General features: G+C 41.2%; 1 protein-coding gene across 2 annotated transcripts in view; it reads right to left on the bottom strand.

Moving 5' to 3' along the window:
- LOC139397574 (sodium-driven chloride bicarbonate exchanger-like) overlaps window positions 1–20,726 on the bottom strand; it is a 51,854-nt gene that overhangs the window by 28,859 nt on the left and 2,269 nt on the right. The window contains exons 2-5 of one of the 2 annotated variants that reach the window (XM_071144192.1): window positions 18,592–18,618; window positions 3,319–3,400; window positions 1,705–1,848; window positions 1,134–1,272 (exon numbers count right to left, since the gene is read on the bottom strand). In XM_071144192.1, the coding sequence (XP_071000293.1) occupies window positions 1,134–1,272; window positions 1,705–1,848; window positions 3,319–3,400; window positions 18,592–18,618 (392 nt within the window). Of the gene's footprint in view, window positions 1–1,133; window positions 1,273–1,704; window positions 1,849–3,318; window positions 3,401–17,695; window positions 17,846–18,591; window positions 18,619–20,726 lie in introns of those variants that run through there. The other variant, XM_071144193.1, reaches the window with a different exon arrangement.

Raw genomic sequence — 20,726 nt, 5'->3', positions numbered from 1 at the left:
GTTATACAGGCTTTTGTGCACTAGAGATCTCTATACATCTCAATGATCTGAGCGCACCTGCACCCAATTTCCCTTGCTAAATACCTGAGATCCTTTGCAAAAGGGTTCTTTGGCTGTCCCCATAGGAGAAGCCTTTGAAGAACCATTTTTGGTTCCAGAGAGAACCCTTTCGACAGAGGGTTCTAAATGGAACCCAAAAGGGTTCTACCTGGAACCAAAAAGGGTTCACCTATGGTGACAGCTGAAGAACCCTTTTGGAACCCTTTTTTCTAAGAGTGCAGACCAGTAACACTGAGCCAAGGGACCAGGGGATAGATGACAGCCAGCTGTCTAGCCATCTGGAAGCCATGTGCTGATAGATCTCAGCTTACACTGATGGGGACACCAAGGACACAGCAGACATTACCCAAAAGCCTACCCAAATGCATTTCAGCCCAGCTTGAACAAAAAAGGGAATCAGGTGCTCGACTGAGGGACTTGGTCATCCAAAAAAGCATATTTTTTTTTACCATTGGACACTTCAACAGGTGACTTTCCCAAGACAATACAGAATAAGTGTCACTCTGTGTCTGTATAAACCTTTTTTTATTCACAGGACAACTGAACACCATACACCGTGGCAGGGACAGACTAACTGAGTGACCAACTGACTGACAAGCTATGGCAAGTAAAGCTCTGTCAGTCAATATGTGACGTGACATTTGTGTCTAGATGCACTGTAGCACAGATAGCACTGCACAACAGGATATTTCCCCGGTCCAGACATTATGCTTGTGTACTACAAGTAAACAAGCATTTCCTTTAGAGCTGGGCTCCCATGCATTGCTCATACAGCAGTCTTATAATTAGAGCTTTATATAGCCCATCTCCAAGGTTACACAACAATCTCTCTTTATGTAACGTTAACTCTTTCAGGTAACAGTTGTTTAATGTTTCTGACATTAATATATTGCAATAAGGAATAAATTATAGATCATAAATCATATAATATATATAACAATTTCATCACTTAGCATGATTAAAAAGCAACAGGTTAAAAAACAACCTATGGATTACGTTGGAGTTGACTAAAAGCGTTCAGTAATAACATGGACTTGTCCGTGATTGGCTGATGGGCCAGGGGTGTGCCCTACCTGGCGGTTTCCCTCCACTCTGCTTCCTCTCCGTCTTTCAGGCAGATCTCGTCCAGCTCAGTGAAGAGGTCATGGGGGATGTGCTCCTCGTCGTCATCCTCTGTGCCCAGGAGGAACTGCACTCTCTGGGATGGCGTGTCTGAAGCACAGGGTCCAGTAAGGCCATCACTTACAGTACTGTCTGCCATACACACCCCCTGACTACGGACCTCTGCAGGACGTTATGCACATGCACTTTCGGGAACTTTGCACATTTGCACTTTTTCACTTTTGTAAAAATAAACATAGCTACTATTTTCATGGGTATATTTGATGAGTATATTTGATGAGTATACGTTGAGTTTTGAATTCAAATGTATATATTTCTTGCGATGTGTAGACAGAATCCCCTCTTTTGAAATGCATTATGCAGCCATATAGACGTAACATGGGATTACAGAATCCTATCACTTGATAGAAATATGATATACTGTAAGAACAGATGATGAGGAGGAAAATTGCATTATTCTACCCCAAGGTACTTTGACTGCTGCTTTGAAATGTGCCAGCCAGCTAGAGTGGCAAGACTCACTGTATGTGGGAGACTCTCTTCCATCCTCCACTCCAGAGTCCCGCTCCCTGCTCCTCTTCCTGTGTCTATGTCCATGATGCCGATGCCTCCGATGGCTCTTCCTTCCCAGGGGGACATGTACCCCGATGTAGAGTGTCCTGTGACCTGGAGGCAGCCATCACAGAGAGAGAAATAAGATTTAGACAAAATAATGGAGGATAAGGTAAGAAGAACACAAGAAGATACATGATTACATTCAGAGAAGTTACTGACTCAGCCTGCTCCTTCTGTTTGTATATACCGTTCAACTTCCAACAGCAATATGCCCACAAAAAATAAATGACTTAGTTTGTTACTCAATACAGTACATACCGAGTAAATACCAGCTTACACAGGGCTGTAAAAATAAAAAATAAAGCATTACCAAATTGAATGAATATACTGTGTTTTCTAATAATCTGGATTCATGCTTCTAAGGTCATGTCACTGGTATTTCATTGAGCGATACCTACCACACATCTATTTGACATTAAAGAACTGGCATGTATGCAACCCTTTTTACTGATATCATGACTTTGTATCAGTCTAAGTCTAAAAATACATCTCTGGGAATGTTCTTAGCTTCAACATCTGCCACAGAAGTAACATACCGGATTGGGTTCCCTTAAAACTCCCTTAGAGCATCATCTGGTAGGATGAATAAATCATTTAATAAAAACTCACCTAAAAATAGTGAACAGATTTGACATGTAAGCTAATATTTGATATCAAACCGTTTTGATACTTATTTATATTCAATGTCATATTACTGAGTTACATAAATGGCCCAGTTGTCAAAGTAATACAGGAAAAGCAAACTATTGAGTGAAGTACACCAATTGCAAAGTATATTTTAACATCTATAAATGGTAAATATTTGATCGTGTGTGCATGAATATTGTATAAGTAGTTATATAAATATGTCTAATATTCTGTAATTGATGAGTCATTCACACTGGTCTCATCTAGAAACTCAAAACAAACCGTATGGTGTACACAACCAGAGCTGCAGATTGGGGAGGATGAGCAGGCAGAAGGGGTGGACCGTCACCCTGCTGATATCAGTGAGGCTGAATAGATGTGGTGCTGTGACAGTGTGAGGGTAATCCACCCTGACTCCAGCCCGCTCTCTCCTCAGGGAGAAACACAGCTTTGTGAGTGCTCCTTCAGGCCTGGGGCTACGGCCAGGCAGCTAGCAGCCTATGCTGTTCAAACCAATCCCAGTTATCCCAGCCACGAACACTAGGGTATCAGGACTAATCACTGCCTTCAGTGCTATGATGAATGCATGGCTGGAAATGTAGATGAAATGAATTGTAAGTAACGTCCTTGAAAGCTCTGCATAAATGGTTCTGCAGACTCTTGATACTGTTACTGGAGCTCTGTGCTTTTGTGTGCTCAAGCAGCTCTTTCGTTGCCACCCTCTGTAGTCTCATGGGTACGGAGTCCATATTAGGACAGCCTCTGTCTCAGCAGGAGATGCCTCAGTCTAGAAAACAACCTATTCTCTGGATGCCATGTAGGTGGCCTTCCAGTCTTCCTTCCTCAAAACTGAATTAAGGCCTCAAAGCATTGTACTTCATAAAGTTGGTGTACCTTCGAGTTCCTCCTTTTCAAAGTTGGTTTTCAGCATGGACCGGGTTCCACCTCTGTCCACCACAGCCTCTTCATCATTTCTCTGTGAAGGACAGACAGAGTTCTGTCAGTATCTGTTGTTAGAGGATGATTGAAATGGTCAGAAATGGTCTGTCTTTGTTACTTTTCTATTCTTCACACGTCATTATTCTAACGTTTTGTCAAATTTGCATGTGACTTTAGGCTACTGAATATCACTTAAAAAATCTTATCAAAAGTATATCTCTAGTCTAAACCATGGTATTAAGATAGCATGTCCTTGTGTTGATATTTACAGCAGAGAGCATTTTAATAGCGGTTGACCTTTTTTTAAATTTGTTTTTATTATTTAACCTTTACGTAACCAGGAAGAAACCCATTGAGACAAACAATCTCTTCTGTGTGCTTCCTCACTGAGCTCAGTGAATAAACACACTAACCACTTTAATAAGGCAGTTTCCATGGCAACTAATAGCAAGTCTGCTCAACTAATCAAGAAAATACTGTAGTCATAATCGCCAAACACATTGTTGGACAGGCCTCTAAACCAGCCAAGCAGCCAATCAACAACTGAAACCTAAAGTGGTGTAGTAGTGAATGTGTGCATTGCTTGATGGCAATTTTGTTCCATAATGGGAACAATTGCAATGTTGAATCCATATAGTGATTACATAGTCATTATCTTCCCCAGGAGAATATATTTTCTTTAAAACAGACTCCATCCATAATACCCAGGAGTCTCGTTAGGCACGGTTGCTTTGAGGCGCAGTGAATCAGACTGATCACAATGCGGTTCATCAGAACGGCGCACCGCGCTCGTTGTCTCGGTGCTGCATCAGGCACATAGTAGCCAGGTCACCTAGGCATTTCAATGTTGCCAACTCAATATCTACTAGAAAGTAAACAATAAAGCACTCAAGAGTTTATTACATGACCGCGACTGGTGTATTCATAAACCGTCAAATGTCGATGACGTACTTCCAGAGTAACAAGAAACATAAACTAGTACGTATGCTGCCCAAGTATTGGGCCAAGAGAAGGTTAAAACAGGGCAACATAACAGAGGGGCTACAGTATATAAGACATTTGTAAGAAGGAGGTTAACCTCAGAATACTTCATTAAAGACAGCTGGATAGTAAGGATCTGTTTAGCAAAGGTTTAGGTTTAGCAAAGCCCCAGTCTGAGAGAGCCTCTTCTAAAAACACTTACCAACAGAGAGAATAACCACTCAGTCCCATTGTGAATTAACTGTGATGCAGTTACTAAACACAATTTTAACACATTTGGCACCTCACACACAATCCTGCACGGCAAGATGCCTCTGCTAGCCAAAATAATAGACGGAGGAAAGAGAGAGAGAGAGAGAGAGAGAGAGAGAGAGAGAGAGAGAGAGAGAGAGAGAGAGAGAGAGAGAGAGAGAGAGCGTGTTGTTGTCGTTTTGGGTACTGGGTGTCACGACATGACAAGGTGTTCACAAATCGAATTTCAAAAGATTTCTCCTTCAAAACCCTAGGAATTACAATCTCCAACTGAGCAGTCTTCATCCTGAACAGACTTTGTCCAGATGTGATGTATTATTAATGTCTATTACAGACTCACATTGACAAATCTTCCACTCCCAAACATGACAGTGAAAATAAATCACAGGGCTGTGAGCAGGTGCAACAGCAATAAATAAGTGACTTATGCTTTGTCATTGTTATGACTTGGGTTATGGTCTCAGGATGGCTGTTGTAGTCCAAATGTTATGTTGCTACTAGCAAACCATAAGAACCTATGAATAGCCGAGATGGCCAGGAAATCCAACAACCCAACAACTTCAATCTGTCTCACCCCTGCTTGAGTGGAACACAAACCCTATAGTGTTCCATCTAAATTAGAGGTCGACCGATTAATCGGAATGGCCGATTAATTAGGGCCGTTTCAAGTTTTCATAACAATCGGAAATCGGTATTTTTGGCACCGATTTTGCCCCAAAAATGTATAGATCTTTTTTTTACACCTTTATTTAATCTTTATTTAACTAGGCAAGTCAGTTAAGAACACATTCTTATTTTCAATGACGACCTAGGAACGGTGGGTTAACTGCCTCGTTCAGTGCAGAACGACAGATTTTCACCTTGTCAGCTCGGGGGATCCAATCTTGCAACCTTACAGTTAACTAGTCCTTGTGCACTCCGCAAGGAGACTGCCTGTTACGCGAATGCAGTAAGCCAAGGTAAGTTGCTAGCTAGCATTAAACCTATCTTATAAAATCAATCAATCATAATCACTAGCTAACTACACATGGTTGATGATATTACTAGATATTATCTAGCGTGTCCTGCGTTGCATATAATCTGACTGAGCATACAAGCATACAAGTATCTAAATATCTGACTGAGCGGTGGTAGGCAGAAGCAGGCGCCTAAACATTCATTCAAACAGCACTTTCGTGCGTTTTGCCAGCAACTCTTCATTGTGCATCAAGCATTGCGCTGTTTATGACTTCAAGCCTATCAACTCCCAAGATGAGGCTGGTGTAACCGAAGTGAAATGGCTAGATAGTTAGCGCGCGCTAATAGCGTTGAGCCTGTGGTTGTTCCCCTTGCTCTTCATGGGTAACGCTGCTTCGAGGGTGGCTGTTGTCGTTGTGTTGCTGGTTCGAGCCCAGGTAGGGGCGAGGAGAGGGGCGGAAGCTAAACGGTTACACTGGCAATACTAAAGTGCCTATAAGAACATCCAATAGTCAAAGGTTAATGAAATACAAATGGTATAGAGGGAAATAGTCCTATAATTTCTATAATAACTACAACCTAAAACTTCTTACCTGGGAATATTGAAGACTCATGTTAAAAGGAACCACCAGCTTTCATATGTTCTCATATTCTGAGCTAGGAACATATTGCACTTTTACTTTCTTCTCCAAAACTTTGTTTTTGCATTATTTAAACCAAATTGAACATGTTTCATTATTTATTTGAGGCTAAATTGATTTCATTGATGTATTATATTAAGTTAAAATAAGTGTTCAATCAGTATTGTTGTAATTATTATTATTACAAATACATTTTAAAAATCGGCCGATTAATCGGTATCGGCTTTTTTCGTCCTCCAATAATCGGTACCGGCGCTGAAAAATCATAATCGGTCGACCTCTAATCTAAATGCAAGTACTTCTGCTAGTACTGTTGCTCTATCACGACCTGCTGTATCCCCAGACACACAGCTGGCCTGACAAGGCCACTAAATCATCAGAGCTTTGCTCAAGCCTTCACAGTAGTTCACAGCTCTACGTTTTAACAAGCCTTATTTAGTGCCTTCCAGTCACTTACTACACTACTAAGTGCAATTGCTAATGTGTGCATGTGGCAGCTTGGAGGACATATGACCAGAACTCCTAGGAAATGGGGGAGGTTGGTACTGCAGGAAGAGGCAGGAGCGTGCACGTCACCAGCCCACTCAGTGACGTTCAAAAGAGATACATACACTGCCTGTCTGTCGGCCTCAAGGGCACCTTTGAAGAGACAGCTGAGACAGCTGAGAGAGAGAGAGAGAGAGAGAGAGAGAGAAAGAGAGAGAGAGAGGACATATGAAGATATATTTCTTCAAACAGCTAGCAGGTGGAGCGAGTGAACTGTGGGAAGACTAGTAATTGCAGCACTTCAATGATACTGCCCCCTACAAAGTGCCATTGGATGCTGTGTTTTTGTCCGTCTTGCTCGACGGGTCTACACTTTGATTGGTTTATCAGTATTGACTGTCAGCAACATACTGTAACATTGGATAGGCCTGCATACGTTTGAAGGATCCGGTAGTTTGTTGTGCCATATGCTCTACATTTGAGTCACCTCTCCCACAGACACACACACACACACACACACACACACACACACACACACACACACACACACACACACACACACACACACACACACACACACACACACACAGGCTCACAGACATGAGAGCACGTCTTTCAAAAGAAAAGCATTTTATGGCATAAAAATAAATGACTTTTAATCTGTATAAAACATAATCCAGCTCCTGCTTCTCTTGACATAAATAGTATCATTCCAATCTCACCCTGTCCATGTGACCCAAAAAGCTGTCTTCTTATATTTAGTGGGGAAATGGGCAGAATCGAAAGCAACAGGACTACTATCCAAGTCTATGACAATAGGACCAGTAACAATACCCGGATAATGTTACATGGCGACGGAAGTGGAGCCGATATTGGGTGAAGGTTGTGTAATGTAACAGCAATATTTAGACTTAGGGATGCCACCCATTCGATAAAATACGGAACGGTTCCGTATTTCACTGAAAGAATACACGTTTTGTTTTCGAAATTATAGTTTCCAGGTTTGACCATGTTAATGGCCTAAGGCTCGTATTTCGGTGTGTTTATTATATTATAATTAAGTCTTATGATTTGATATTTGATAGAGCAGTCTGACTGAGCGGTGGTAGTCAGCAGCAGGCCCGTAAGCATTGATTCAAAAAGCACTTTACTGCATTTGCCAGCAGCGCTAAGCAATGCTTGAAGCACAGCGCTATTGACTTCAAACCTATCAACTCCAGAGATTAGCCTGGCAATACTATAGTTGTCAGCGTCGTGTGTATAGGTGGCAGGGAAGTCAGGCGCAGGAGTCAAAATGGAGTGAAAATGGAGCCTTTTAATAATTGACCACGTAACATGCTCCATAACACTAAAATGTACAGACATAAACAAACATGGGTACGAGGACCCGACGCGCACCTATACAACATCAAACTACACTGACAATAAAACCATCTCTGACAAAGACATGAGGGGAAACAGAGGGTTAAATACACAACAGTTAATGAGTGGGACTGAAAACAGGTGTGTGGGAAGACAAGACAAAACCAATGGAAAATGAAAAATGGATCAATGATGGCGAGAAGACCGGTGACGTCGACCGCCGAGCACCGCCCGAACAAGGAGAGGCAACGACTTCGGCAGAAGTCGTGACAATAGTGCCTATAAGAACATCCAATAGTCAAAGGTATATGAAATACAAATGGTATAAAGAGAAATAGTTGACGTGTCATAATTCCTATAATAACTACAACCTAAAACTTCTTAACTGGGAATATTGAATACTCATGTTAAAAGGAACCACCAGCTTTCATATGTTCTCATGTTCTGAGCAAGGAACTTAAACGTTAGCTTTTTTACATGGCACATATTGCACTTTTACTTTCTTCTCCAACACTGTGTTTTTGCATTATTTAAACCAAATTGAACATGTTTCATTATTTATTTGAGATAAAATGTATTTTATTTATGTTTATATTAAGATCAAAATAAAGTGTTCATTGTTCATTCAGTATTGTTGTAATTGTCATTATTACAAATATATATAAAAATAGTCCGGATTTTTCTGGTCCTCCAATAATCGGTATCGGCATTGAAAAATCATAATCGGTCGACCTCTACCTCCCAGACTCAGGAAAACCCTAGAGGTTTTTCAATCTCGTGAGATACTTTATTCCGTCTTATTCTGAAATAGCTTTATAGGATTGACGAAAGGGAGGAGGGGTCACAAAAAAATAGAGTGGAGTTAATAGTGTGAGGAAGCGTTTGTCAAGCTAAAGAAGCAATTGTGTCAGGCACCAGCATCGGGGTTGCCAAACCTAAAAGTACCTTTTACATTTTATACAAAAACAATTAATGAGTGGGGGGGGGCATTGGCCTACCTGTGAACAGAAAGTTTTGTTTTGTCTAAAATGTTAAACCTTTCATTCACCTGGTAAAGTAACGTTAGACAGAAAGAGAAAGAGTATAGTAAGTGTTAAAGTGGAAGTGTTAAAGTGGAAGAGAAATGTACTGGGTGATGGTGATTGAGAGGGCTTCTGAGTTAAAGGAAACAGAGATGTAGATTAATTGGAAAGTAAAATGGTTTAAGATTTAGCAAAGTGAAAACTAATGAAATGTTTATTTTCTATTTTCGGAGAGGATGGGGACAGCCGTCCCTATCTCTCTCTTTGAAATGTTTCCCAATTGGGAGAACAGTTAGTGAAATTCTGCAGTTTTATAAAGTATAAACATACCTGATCCGGCCGTAGAGGGAGCTCCCAAATAAGTAAGGCCTGACCATTGGTTTGTTTGTTTTTGCCCTACATTTTAAAAAACACACCAGCACACATGGGCACACAACCCACCGGTTATGAATATTTGTTATTGGTGTTAATACCGCGTTTGATTTATTGTGTGGGGTCTTTTTAATTTGGTTGTAAACTGGGTGCGCAGAATGATATAACTATTTGAAATGGTTTTAAATGGTTTCGGAAGTACAGGGAAAGGAAATACTTAATAGGGCTGACTGATCTCTGACCTCTGTTCTGACTTCCTGGTGAGACCTAATCACCCTAACTAGAAAGACTAAAGACATTGGGTGAGTTTAAAATGGGCTATGTAAACACTATATTTAGGAAGAAGTTTATAATCTAGCAATAGTCCTATGTGTGATTCAGAACACGAAGAAGAGAGAGAGAGCGCTGCCCCTGAATGAGGGACACCTGTCTCTAGTCTATTTTACCATTACCTCATGGGATATAATTATTTCCTTAACCTTTTGTGACTAGGGGGCAGTATTTTCATTTTTGGAAAAATAACGTTCCCGTAGTAAACGGGATATTAAGATGCTAGAATATGCTTAGGATAGAAAACACTCTAAAGTTTCCAAAACTGTAAAAATATTGTCTGTGAGTATAACAGAACTAATATTGCAGGCGAAAGCCTGAGAAAAATCCGGAAGTGACTCATCTTTTGAAAGCTCTGCGTTCCAATGCGTCCCTATTGAGCAGTGAATGGGCTATCAACCAGATTACTTTTTCTCCGTATTCCCCAAGGTGTCTACAGCATTGTGACGTAGTTTTACGCATTTATGTTGAAGAATACCCGTAAGCGGCTTCATTGCGCAAGAGGTCACCTGATGGCTCTCAGAGTGATTCTCGCGTAAAATACAGAGGTAGTCATTATTCCAATCGGTCCTACTGAAAAACCAATTGTCCCGGTGGATATATTATCGAATAGATATTTGAAAAACACCTTGAGGATTGATTATAAACAACGTTTGCCATGTTTCTGTCGATATTATGGAGCTAATTTGGAATATTTTTCGGCGTTTTCGTGACTGCAATTTCCGGGCGATTTCTCAGCCAAACGTGAAGAACAAACGGAGCTATTTCGCCTACAAATATAATATTTTTGGAAAAAAGGAACATTGGCTATCTAACTGGGAGTCTTGTGAGTGAAAACATCCGAAGCTCATCAAAGGTAAACTATTTAATTTGATTGCTTTTCTGATTTCCGTGACCAAGTTACCTGCTGCTAGCTGGACAAAATGCTATGCTAGGCTATCGATAAACTTACACAAATGCTTGTCTAGCTTTGGCTGTAAAGCATATTTTGAAAATCTGAGATGACAGGGGGAATAACAAAAGGCTAAGCTGTGTCTCAATATATTCACTTGTGATTTTCATGAATAGGAATATTTTCTAGGAATATTTATGTCCGTTGCGTTATGCTAATTAGTGTCAGTCGATGATTACGCTCCCGGACCCGGGATGGGGAGTTACTAGAGGTTAATGGAGTTATCAAGAGTTGTAATTCTAATTTGATTTTTTATTATAATTTCTTTATTTTTGATTTAACAGGAAGTGTTGTTTTTTAAATTACCGGTCCCCTGGGGCCCTTTGGTAAATGTGCACATTTGTTTTCTTCACAAGTCTGCCTATAAAAGGACAAAATATATTTTGGTTATGGTTGATAGTTACTCCAAAAAGTTTTTCCCACACCTCTAGTTTTTTCCACACCTCTAGTTTTATATGAAAAAGTGTATTGCTGTTGTTGTTTGTTTGTTTTTGTCTTGCTTCAATAGCAAATCTCACCAGATTGGTGAGATTCCCTGAGCCGGCGAAATTGCAATGAGATCACCAAGATGATAGCGGAGTATAAGCCAATTTGGGGAAACATTGTTTAAACTGTGTATTGTTATTCTCTTTGACATTTGTTTTAGAAATCTGTATTAAGAATATTGGTAGTAGTCATAATTTGTCACACAGTAATCATTTGTCTGGATTTCCTGAATCAGAAATGCCCTAAACTAAACTGTTGTTCTGGTCTGTCCTCTTTGTCCTGGTCTGGTGAAGGTTACCACAGATGGTGTCTAGATGCATGGAAGGGATAATTTGACCAAGAACAGTGTGAACCTCAATCCCCCTTTACCAGCTCAAGTAATGAAAAAATGATGTTCACTACGGGCCTGTTCTGCACCACTTCTACCGTGAGACCTGAGTCAGAGCCAGCAACCTGTACACAGCATCCAGTAGAAGATATCAACTGCCTTTTCTCTCATGCCATTTCTCTCAGGAGTGCGACATGAGTCCACATGGAGTGAGCATGGAGAGAGATCCCGTCCAAAATTCTCTCATGTTGTTGGTGTACTGGTAGGAAAACGGACAACACATAATGGACTGTAAAGGACAGTGGCGGCACAGGTGAAAGACATTATCAAAGGCCATCCACTTTGAACACGTGGCATTGGAAGGACGAACTGAAACACTATCTGAAGAAGAACGTGAAGAAATGCCAGAAGAATGAGTGCCGGGAGGGAGGGAGGGGGTCAACCGTGCCCGTAATTGATTTAGGCTTATCCAACATTGTTTATTTGGGGTATCAGGTTGATTGTGGAGGTCTACATACTGCAAAATGTATAGTAATTTAGACTAAGAATGCATTGAGATACCAATCTGTCATTACCACAAGTGATAAGAAAAGTTAATGCTGGAAATATAAGATGTCAATACTGTTTGTAAATTTACATTCTAACCGTGTTGATGTGTGCTAAGTTGAGGGTCTTGAATTTAAGTGATAGACTCAACATGAAGCACTGAACACTGTCATTCTAAATTTGTGTTGTATAAAATTGATAGTAGGGGTTTTGTTTTTCCATGTTATCAGAATTATAATGTTTAATTCATATGTATTTTCCCCTTGTGGTAATGCTTGTTTGATGAAAATGCTTGGAAAGTAATTTTGTATCAGGTTGAGACTTAGCCTCAAAAGGGAGGACATGTTGTGGAAAATTACAAAATTAGTCATGCTATCCCGTGTTTTACTGCTTAAAGAATTGTTTCTTCTTATATGCTAGTGTTATTTTTCTAACCTGATAGAAACTTGTCTTTGTGTGACTTAGTAGTCATAAGACTTGGCGTACAGCTAAGATCTGTTTGGGAGCGACCGCAGCATGTGAGACATCCTATGGTTTTACTATCTGCTGGAAGTCAGCCATATAGCCCAAGGAAGGAGCACATTATAGTGTGAACTCTAACAAAACGCAGTTATACGGTTGAGCCCTTGTGCTATCAACCTTGGTATATCTTAATCTGTACAGACACACCAATCACCTTTTACACAATGTTCCGCCCCTTTTTCCACACATCTGCTAAACTGACACGTAGACAAGAGGTTGTACCTTTTCTATAAAAGCAGAGAACCAACTATGTTCATTGAGCTTTCAACTCTGAACTATTCTTAGTAATGGTTGAATACTTCATTTTTGCAAATCTTATAATAAAATTGTTGTTTGAAAGAATCTACAGTCTCTCCTCCTATAGAACTTCTACCACACTTCTCCCTAACCACAGAAGTCCAAGGGCTGTTCAGGAGAACTAACGGTAATAACCTCATTACTGACAATGAGTTACTACTGGCTGATCAGGATGTACAAAACTCTAAACTGATAACACTTGTAATCAGGGGTGCAACTTTCACTGGGGATGGGAGGGTCATGTCCCCCCACCACCTACATTCTGAAATTGCATTTTTGTACCCCCAGGTTTTATCATTGCAATGTGATACAAAAAGTGGCAACGGTGTGCTTTAGGACCATGCGAGCGATCAGGTAGGCTGTTTGGAGTGATCAGTCGGCTGGATTTAGGTCCACTCGGACACCACAGAGCGGGCTGACAGGCTGTGTGAAGACTAAGCTTCTGGAAGACTGGATGGACCAGCACGGGAGAGTTAAGCATAGTTCAATGCGCATGTGTTGCACTCTTATATCGAGTTGTAAAAGCAAGCAGAGCAAAAACTGGCTACTATCTAGTTGACTGATGTAGCTGGCAAGGTAACTGCTGTTTAACTTAACAGAAAAAAACTAAACTAGTGTTTATTCGCAGTGCTGAGCTAGTATTGTAACTGACATGTACTGTAATGTTAGCTAATGTCTTAGCCCCTCTCGACTGAGGTGAATGAATAAACTAGCTATGCTAGCTAGTAGCTGAAGTAACACCTTCCAGGTCAGCTCTAGCCTCTAGTTATCTGTCAGATAGTAATAATAGCCACCTCATATCGCTAACGAACAGCCTTTTTTTTGTCCTGTTTCGGAAGTAAATACATTTGGCTACCTTTGATGTACCGTTAGAGGAAGAGCTGGCCAAAGGTTGGCTAACATTAGCTATTATTTTTGCCTCAATCTCACTAGACCTGAATCGAACGATGAAACCGTCAGTCAAACAATTTAATGTGAGTGTTATTAGTCAGTATGGCAATGTAACGTTATTGATCTGTCAGTTACCCTAGCTAATTCCCTACTTTTCACACTGACATAGAAATAAACAGCTCTAACATTACAGGCTTCACTGACATGGTGCACAGCAGAGGTCTGCGTGGACCGATTTCTTCATCCCGCTCCCGCCCGCCCCCGCTGGCTTTCTGTCTGACTCACCTGTTACCACAAAAACTGGTCCCAAACCCAACCGCAATCCCACAATGTTATTTTAGGCATATGTGACGCAGCTCACTTGCCAGCCAAGGTCCTAGCAATTTTGCGCCCTATAGGCAATATCAAAAGCACATAAATAACTTAAGAAATAAGTTAAATTACCAGAGATTCTCACATCGGCCTTATATTGTATTACTGGGCTATATCAGCCAATATGCTAGATGTAGTTTGAAGAGAGCAGAGTACTTACATTTCCTTGGAAAGATAACTTCCCTGTGCTTCTCCGCCCTTGCATAGGCTATAGCCTACTCTATTTAATTGACACGCACACCTGATCTCGCAGGTATGGCTACTGAACTGTAAGCAGCAAGAATGATGACAGCAACACTTGCTACATTTTGCATAGGACTACAGAATAAAGCCTACCTTTCAGGAGGAAAAGACAAATAAATGGGTAATCAATACTTACTGAAAATGAAAAGGTACAACGCTCGCTTTTCATTACACGTGGTAACACGTGTAATGCAGCCAGTCGTATATTCAAAACCGTTCATTGTGTATTCATTGTGTTTGTGGACATCCTTCACCACACAACCAGTGATCCAAAATATGAGTTTACTGTGAAATATAATGAGTCCATTGGTTTAATCGCCAAAACACAACATAATGATATCTTCTCAATTTAGTTATTTTAACAATGAGTTAATCCAATAGCAAAAAAATCTAAGATACATTTTTCAAAATTGAGCTTTGAATGTAGTATGCTACAGTACTGTAAATTGCGGGTCGTATGCTCATGGGGATGGCAATCATACATCATCCACCTGTAATGTAATCTTGTATTGTATTTTATTTTATAGTATTGTATTATGCTTATGTATTGTTGTGGTACTGTACGTGGCTCAGTTCACAAGAGCATGGCACTAGCAACACCAGATTTGTGGGTTTTATTCCCACTGGGGTCACATACCAAAATGTGTGGACTGTTGTCACTTTGGATAAAGGTGTCTGCTACGTAAATGGCATATATTACAGTATTACAGTACTGTATTGTCCAATGCAATTTTAGTAAAGCAGTGTGTATAGGTTTACCAACTGTTTAAGTGATCATCAATTAAGTGCAATCGGATGAACTAATAGTAAGATGTATTTTAACAAAAGAGAAGAGAATCATAACAAAAGTAATGAGAGCATTGCGTGGTGAAAGGCAATTACTTTATATGAACATATATTGCAATGTGAAACATGTATTTTCTAGATGAAAAAGTGACTATGATTTTATGTGTTGTACTTAGTCAATTGAACATGTGCTTAGAGTTTTGAAACAAGCCATTTTGACTTTCTGTTTTGAGTTTTGTATTAAGAGTTGTGAAAATGTACCACATACTTGTGAACATTGGGCCCAGTGACTGAAAAAAACTGTACTCAATAAACTGAAGCCAATTTAACAGGTTATACTACATACATTCATAGAAATTGCTTAACATTTTTAAATAGAAGAGTTTGACATAAAGCACCATGTACGCGGTACAAATATTTAGAAACATTGCCAAGAATTGGCATCTTGTACAGAACGTGTACACTAAGAATGATGAAATCAGCTTTATTTTGATGCTGTTCACTAAGACGGTCGGAAACTCAGATGAAACCTACTTTTTTAGTGACAAAAATAAATATAAGCCAAACAAGTGGGGGGAAACCTTGCTGGCATCAAAAAGCTAAATTTAGCTTAGAATACAGCAGTACTGTACTTCTCTGATTCTTCAGTCAGCACTATGCCCTCTCACACAAAACATACACTTGTGGGATGATGTCATGTGTGTGAATGGGTGGAGGGACAGTGTAATGACACTGCTTAACTGAAACCTGTTTCGGACATCAGAAGCTCTAATCCAGGACGTCTACGCACAGCTCACTGATGCTGAACCTTCTTGTCGAAGAAGGCGGCTCAGCGTCAGCAAGCCGCACGTCAACGCCCTGGAGCAGAGCTAGGACACCAGGGCCAATTTGGATGCTGAAGGACACTGCTGTCCATCCACAGCTGCAGTGGCACACGGGTCAGACTCCATGGCCAAGGCCCAGGGTGATAATCTGAATGCTAATACACAGGAGGGATCAAAGTCTGTGCAGTGCTGCAGGATTAAAGTACAACACTGCACATTTCGCGATACATTACATTAGCCGTTACTGTATTCTGTTACTGCTTCCCGAAGTGTGTTTATGTTTTGTCGTGTATAGCCTTCTTTGCTGTCTGTAGGCCAATGCATATGTTGTGGTGCGTGTAGAGAGTTAAAGTAGTGTACGACTGTTTTAGGGTTCATCTAACTGTTCTCCAGAAGCAATGGCTTGTGACCTACTTTCACACTCTAGAACACCTCTCAATGTGAGGGGTTTCGGACTAACCTGGTGGGCTATATCCACAACTCCTAATGAGATTGACATAAGTGCATAGAAGCATGACATACTGTAGGAATGAGGAACGAGAGAAAAAAGACGACCAAAGGTCGGTAGGCTACAATACATGTCCTGAACAACAGTGGTGAAAATAGGGAGTGTGATGATGATGATGAATAGTGTTGGCCTAACTCACACTGTTTGAGTGGCGTGCGCTCAAAGCAAAGCCATCTTTTAAGAGCAGAGGACTGGAGGATTGCTGGGGGCAGCCAAAGTGATTTCATTGGACGAGGGGTCTGATCCCTGCATATGGCAATGGTCACTCTGGCAGCATCAGCACCAGGCCAGCAGCGTCATAATAATGACAACAACACTGTGCTCAGATGAGCTCAGCTTGGCATAGAACACAACTTACATAGTACAGCGAATACAGTCTTGTTCAACTTCCAATCACTTTTTCCCAACAAAGTTGGCACATCTCGAAGACTCAAGAAAGACATCCAAGGGACAGAGACCCAATAGGCTTTGTAATACAAAATTGCCTTTGCTGGTGCAGAGTAAACATGAGTGCACTTATCTCCTTTCCTGCATCCCAGGAATCAATGGCTGACACAGCAGGATAGGCTCTCTACTCTCTCTGTTCCCCTCTCTCCTCTCTCTTCTCTCTCCACTTTCCACTCTCTTCTCTATTCTCTCCCATCTCCTCTCTCCCCTCTCCTCTCTCTTCTCTCCTCTTTCCTTATTCCTCGCTCTTCTCTCCTCTCTCTTCTCTCCTTTCTCCTCTCTGCTCTCTCCTCATTCCTTTCTCTCTTCTCTCCTCTCTCTTCTCCGCCACCTGTCCTCTACTGTATCGCTCTCCTATCTCCTCCTATCTCTCGGGGTTAACATTGTACGCTTACATACAACGTTAACTCTGCCATTAAACTAAAGCCATTCAAATAGTGCGTCCTTGTGTTAAATTTGCCCTTTGACAGGTCATTAAAGAACAGGATACTGCATGCATGATGAAGTCAAGCTGTTTGACATTGAGGTGCACAGATATTTCCAGAAAGGCTATCAGCAGCACCAACAAACACCAGCATCAAACACACATCCTTTAACCTTAGATAACCTTAAGAACACCCGGAGATGAAAGAAACTCCCAAACACAGAGCAGAGAACAGAGCATACCTTTACAGAGTAAACAGAGAACAGAGCATACCTTTACAGAGTAAACAGAGCACAGGCATACCTTTAAAGAATAAAAGCGACTGTTGGGATCCAAGCCTCCAGCAGAATGCATGACCTTTCCCTCTCCTCTTGTAGTTAAGAGTGCTGCTGTGCCGAAGAGAGGAGGCTGAGCCGAGCTGAGCTCCGTAGCACCAGCGTGCTTCTGCTGCCGGGACAGGCACACACGCGGCTAAGCAATCTACCCTCTCAACATGCCAGGAACCGACTTACAAACGCACCACTCGCTGCCTCTGTTGATTCAGCCATTTATCCACCAATCCTGCATGAGATTACAGCAGTGACATCACTGGTGTCCAGCCTCTTATCTAAGAGGGAGCTAGCTGGTGCTAAGCCACTGTGTTTCCCTCTTTTGTATGACTTTCAGTGTATAGCCCCTGTAGCAGCAGCTTGCCATCGCTGCACTGCTCCATACCGCACCGCAGAGCACAGAGCATCGCCTTGCGCCTCCCCTGGGGCTGCTGGGAGAGTTCCCAGTATCTGCTGCATGACCTGTCAGCTCAGCCACTCTGGCCTGACCTTTATCGCTCTCTCTCTCCCCCCCCCCTCTCTCTCTCTCTCTCTCTCTCTCTCCGTGCTGATTGGAGCTCAGGTAAGCCAAGGGGCAATACAAAAGATGGAAAGCCATCTCACCAATGTAGCCAACTAAAACCCTTCTGTGCAGTGTAGGGGCCTAAGTTCATTATTGTAAATGCTCCATTGACTCCCAGTACCAGAACAATATTTGTCTGTGTATAACTGCCAGGATTGAACAAGGACAACACTGACACTGACAATGAAGGAATTCAATTGTTAAGGATTGATTCTATGAATCTATTGTAGTCACACTGGGATGTGCTTCGACAGAGAGACCAGGAACATTTTCAAGCACTTTAAAAATAAATCAGAGGGTTAACTTACCACACTTCTGCGTCCAGGAGTTGACACCTGAAAATACAATATTGTCATTTAGGCAAGCAAGAACATGGTATGAAACCTTACAACTTCAAAAGCAACTGAGTAACCTGTGCAAGGCAGAAGCTGTCCTGCCTTCCAGAAGTCTTGCGCCTGCGTCCCAAATGGCACCCTATTCCCTAATCCATTTTGCAGAGCCCTGGTCAAAAGTAGTGCACTATAAAGTAATTGGGTGTAGGGTTGGATGGTATCCAGATTTTATACCATCACACCATTTCTGTACCATACCGGGTTACACAGTATTACCAGAAGTACACACAAGAGGCGCTATAAAACGAATTAAACAAACATTTAGGAAACAGGGATCTTGATCCAGGAGGGGGTTGAATATCTCTGCTGTAACCAAGAAGCTTGATCTTTGACATGTAACCACTTAGCTAGCAAGTTAGCCAACCAAGCTGGAGCCCTGAGCTGGATATAATTGACTTGACACATCTTAGATTTCTTATAGTTATACTTCATTTGTGGTTATAGGTAGTGGTGTAGCACGATACCCCCCGCAGCCCCCGCGGTACTGAAAATCATACCGTCGGTATTTCAAAATACCCCGGTATGAACAGTATGCCTAATAGGGTGTAATGTGGCATGCGGCCTGGTATTCAAAGAGGCTTTTGGAGGCAAAGATGTCCACAAATGCTTCACCTGTGGTTCATCAATCAAATCCGTTTGAGCCACCGGGTCTTCTCAGCAGGGTTGAGGACAGCGAGTGAATTACTTTAGGCCAAATATTTGCTATGGGGGAACCCGGCATATAGATAGCTTTGAGCAACTACCGGACTAGAACATAATGAAAGAATATCCAATATATATGATGATGATGCCTCTGAATATGAGTCTTATATATATGAATGCAATGAATGCAGCAAAGCCATGTGTGCATATTTCTTTACACTCCACTAACATGTTTTGTAGAAAAGGAGGATGCTCTCATTACAGGTAACCGATGAAGACGCAGGCCCAGTGCAGTCAAAATGCTGTCTTTCCTGTGTTTTGTATCATATTGTAGAGCTGATGAACAGCTGATGAAACTAACACTGTAAAAGTGTGAAGGAATTTGATCAGTGTTAGCTGCTGGTTGGTTGAAAAAACAATCTACTTAAGACTTTCTGATTAGCAGAGGTGCGTTCAGTTCACTTGAACGCTCGCTACTTTGAGGTACGGTTTGTACTGAACAACACGTTTCCCCAAAACGTTATTGTACATTCTTAAAGTGGAAAGTCTATTTAATAGACTTTGAGGTACGTTGGCTCCTGATTGTTCGGTATGGCGAAGGTGTGACTTGAAGCAATGAGTGACGTATTTAAAGGGAAATGGCCATGCTGACAGTGTTCCCCAACCCCCAACCCCTCACTGTTTTTCAACTGGTCGTTCAGTACAGCACCGTTTCCATTCAGTGTAATGTTCCAGAATGTTTAAACATACTGAACACAGCCCAGGTTTTGCATGGGTTGAGTTTTGGCTTGCCTGGTGACATCACCAGGCGGTATACTGTAAGTTAATATAGAACAATAACAAAGATAGTTCAAAATCTTTCTGCCAATAACAGCTACTTTCAGATTAAATATCCCTCCCCACTCAGACCAGGCAGTCCTAGTTTTTGAGATAAAAAAAAAAAATTTGCTAAAAGGTTGTTTATTTTTGACAATTTTAATGGAAAACTATTAAAGTATGGTATTTAATAGTAACCCAGAAATGATTTGATTTTGAGATGTTTTTTTAAAGGCTGCATTGGACCTTGAAGCTGTCGTTTCCATAAATTGTTTGTATGTTCCTTATAACTCTCTCTTTTTGTTGTGGATTTCTCTGAACGCAAAGTAAATGTATGTGAGCAACAGACAATCAAGTATACATAATCTAATCTAAATCAAATGACTGATGATTGAAGTGTGTGATAAGTGTGTGAGGTGATTGAAAATTAGCTCGTCAAATCACATTTTTGGGCACAGAGATTAGTCAGGAAAATAGTGCTCTAGGCAGAAGCGATAACTCATCATTGCACATGGCTCTCGACAACCCAGATAGCTTTCTGATTCACAACCCTTCTAATTAATTGGGTATAACATAGGTACAAGACAGTGTTA

The sequence above is a fragment of the Oncorhynchus clarkii genome, chromosome 3 (assembly GCF_045791955.1).
Source record: "Oncorhynchus clarkii lewisi isolate Uvic-CL-2024 chromosome 3, UVic_Ocla_1.0, whole genome shotgun sequence".
In the NCBI taxonomy this organism is placed as follows: Eukaryota; Metazoa; Chordata; class Actinopteri; order Salmoniformes; family Salmonidae; genus Oncorhynchus; species Oncorhynchus clarkii.
Note: the sequence above shows the minus strand (reverse complement) of the source record. Positions and strands in the feature narration are given on the sequence as shown.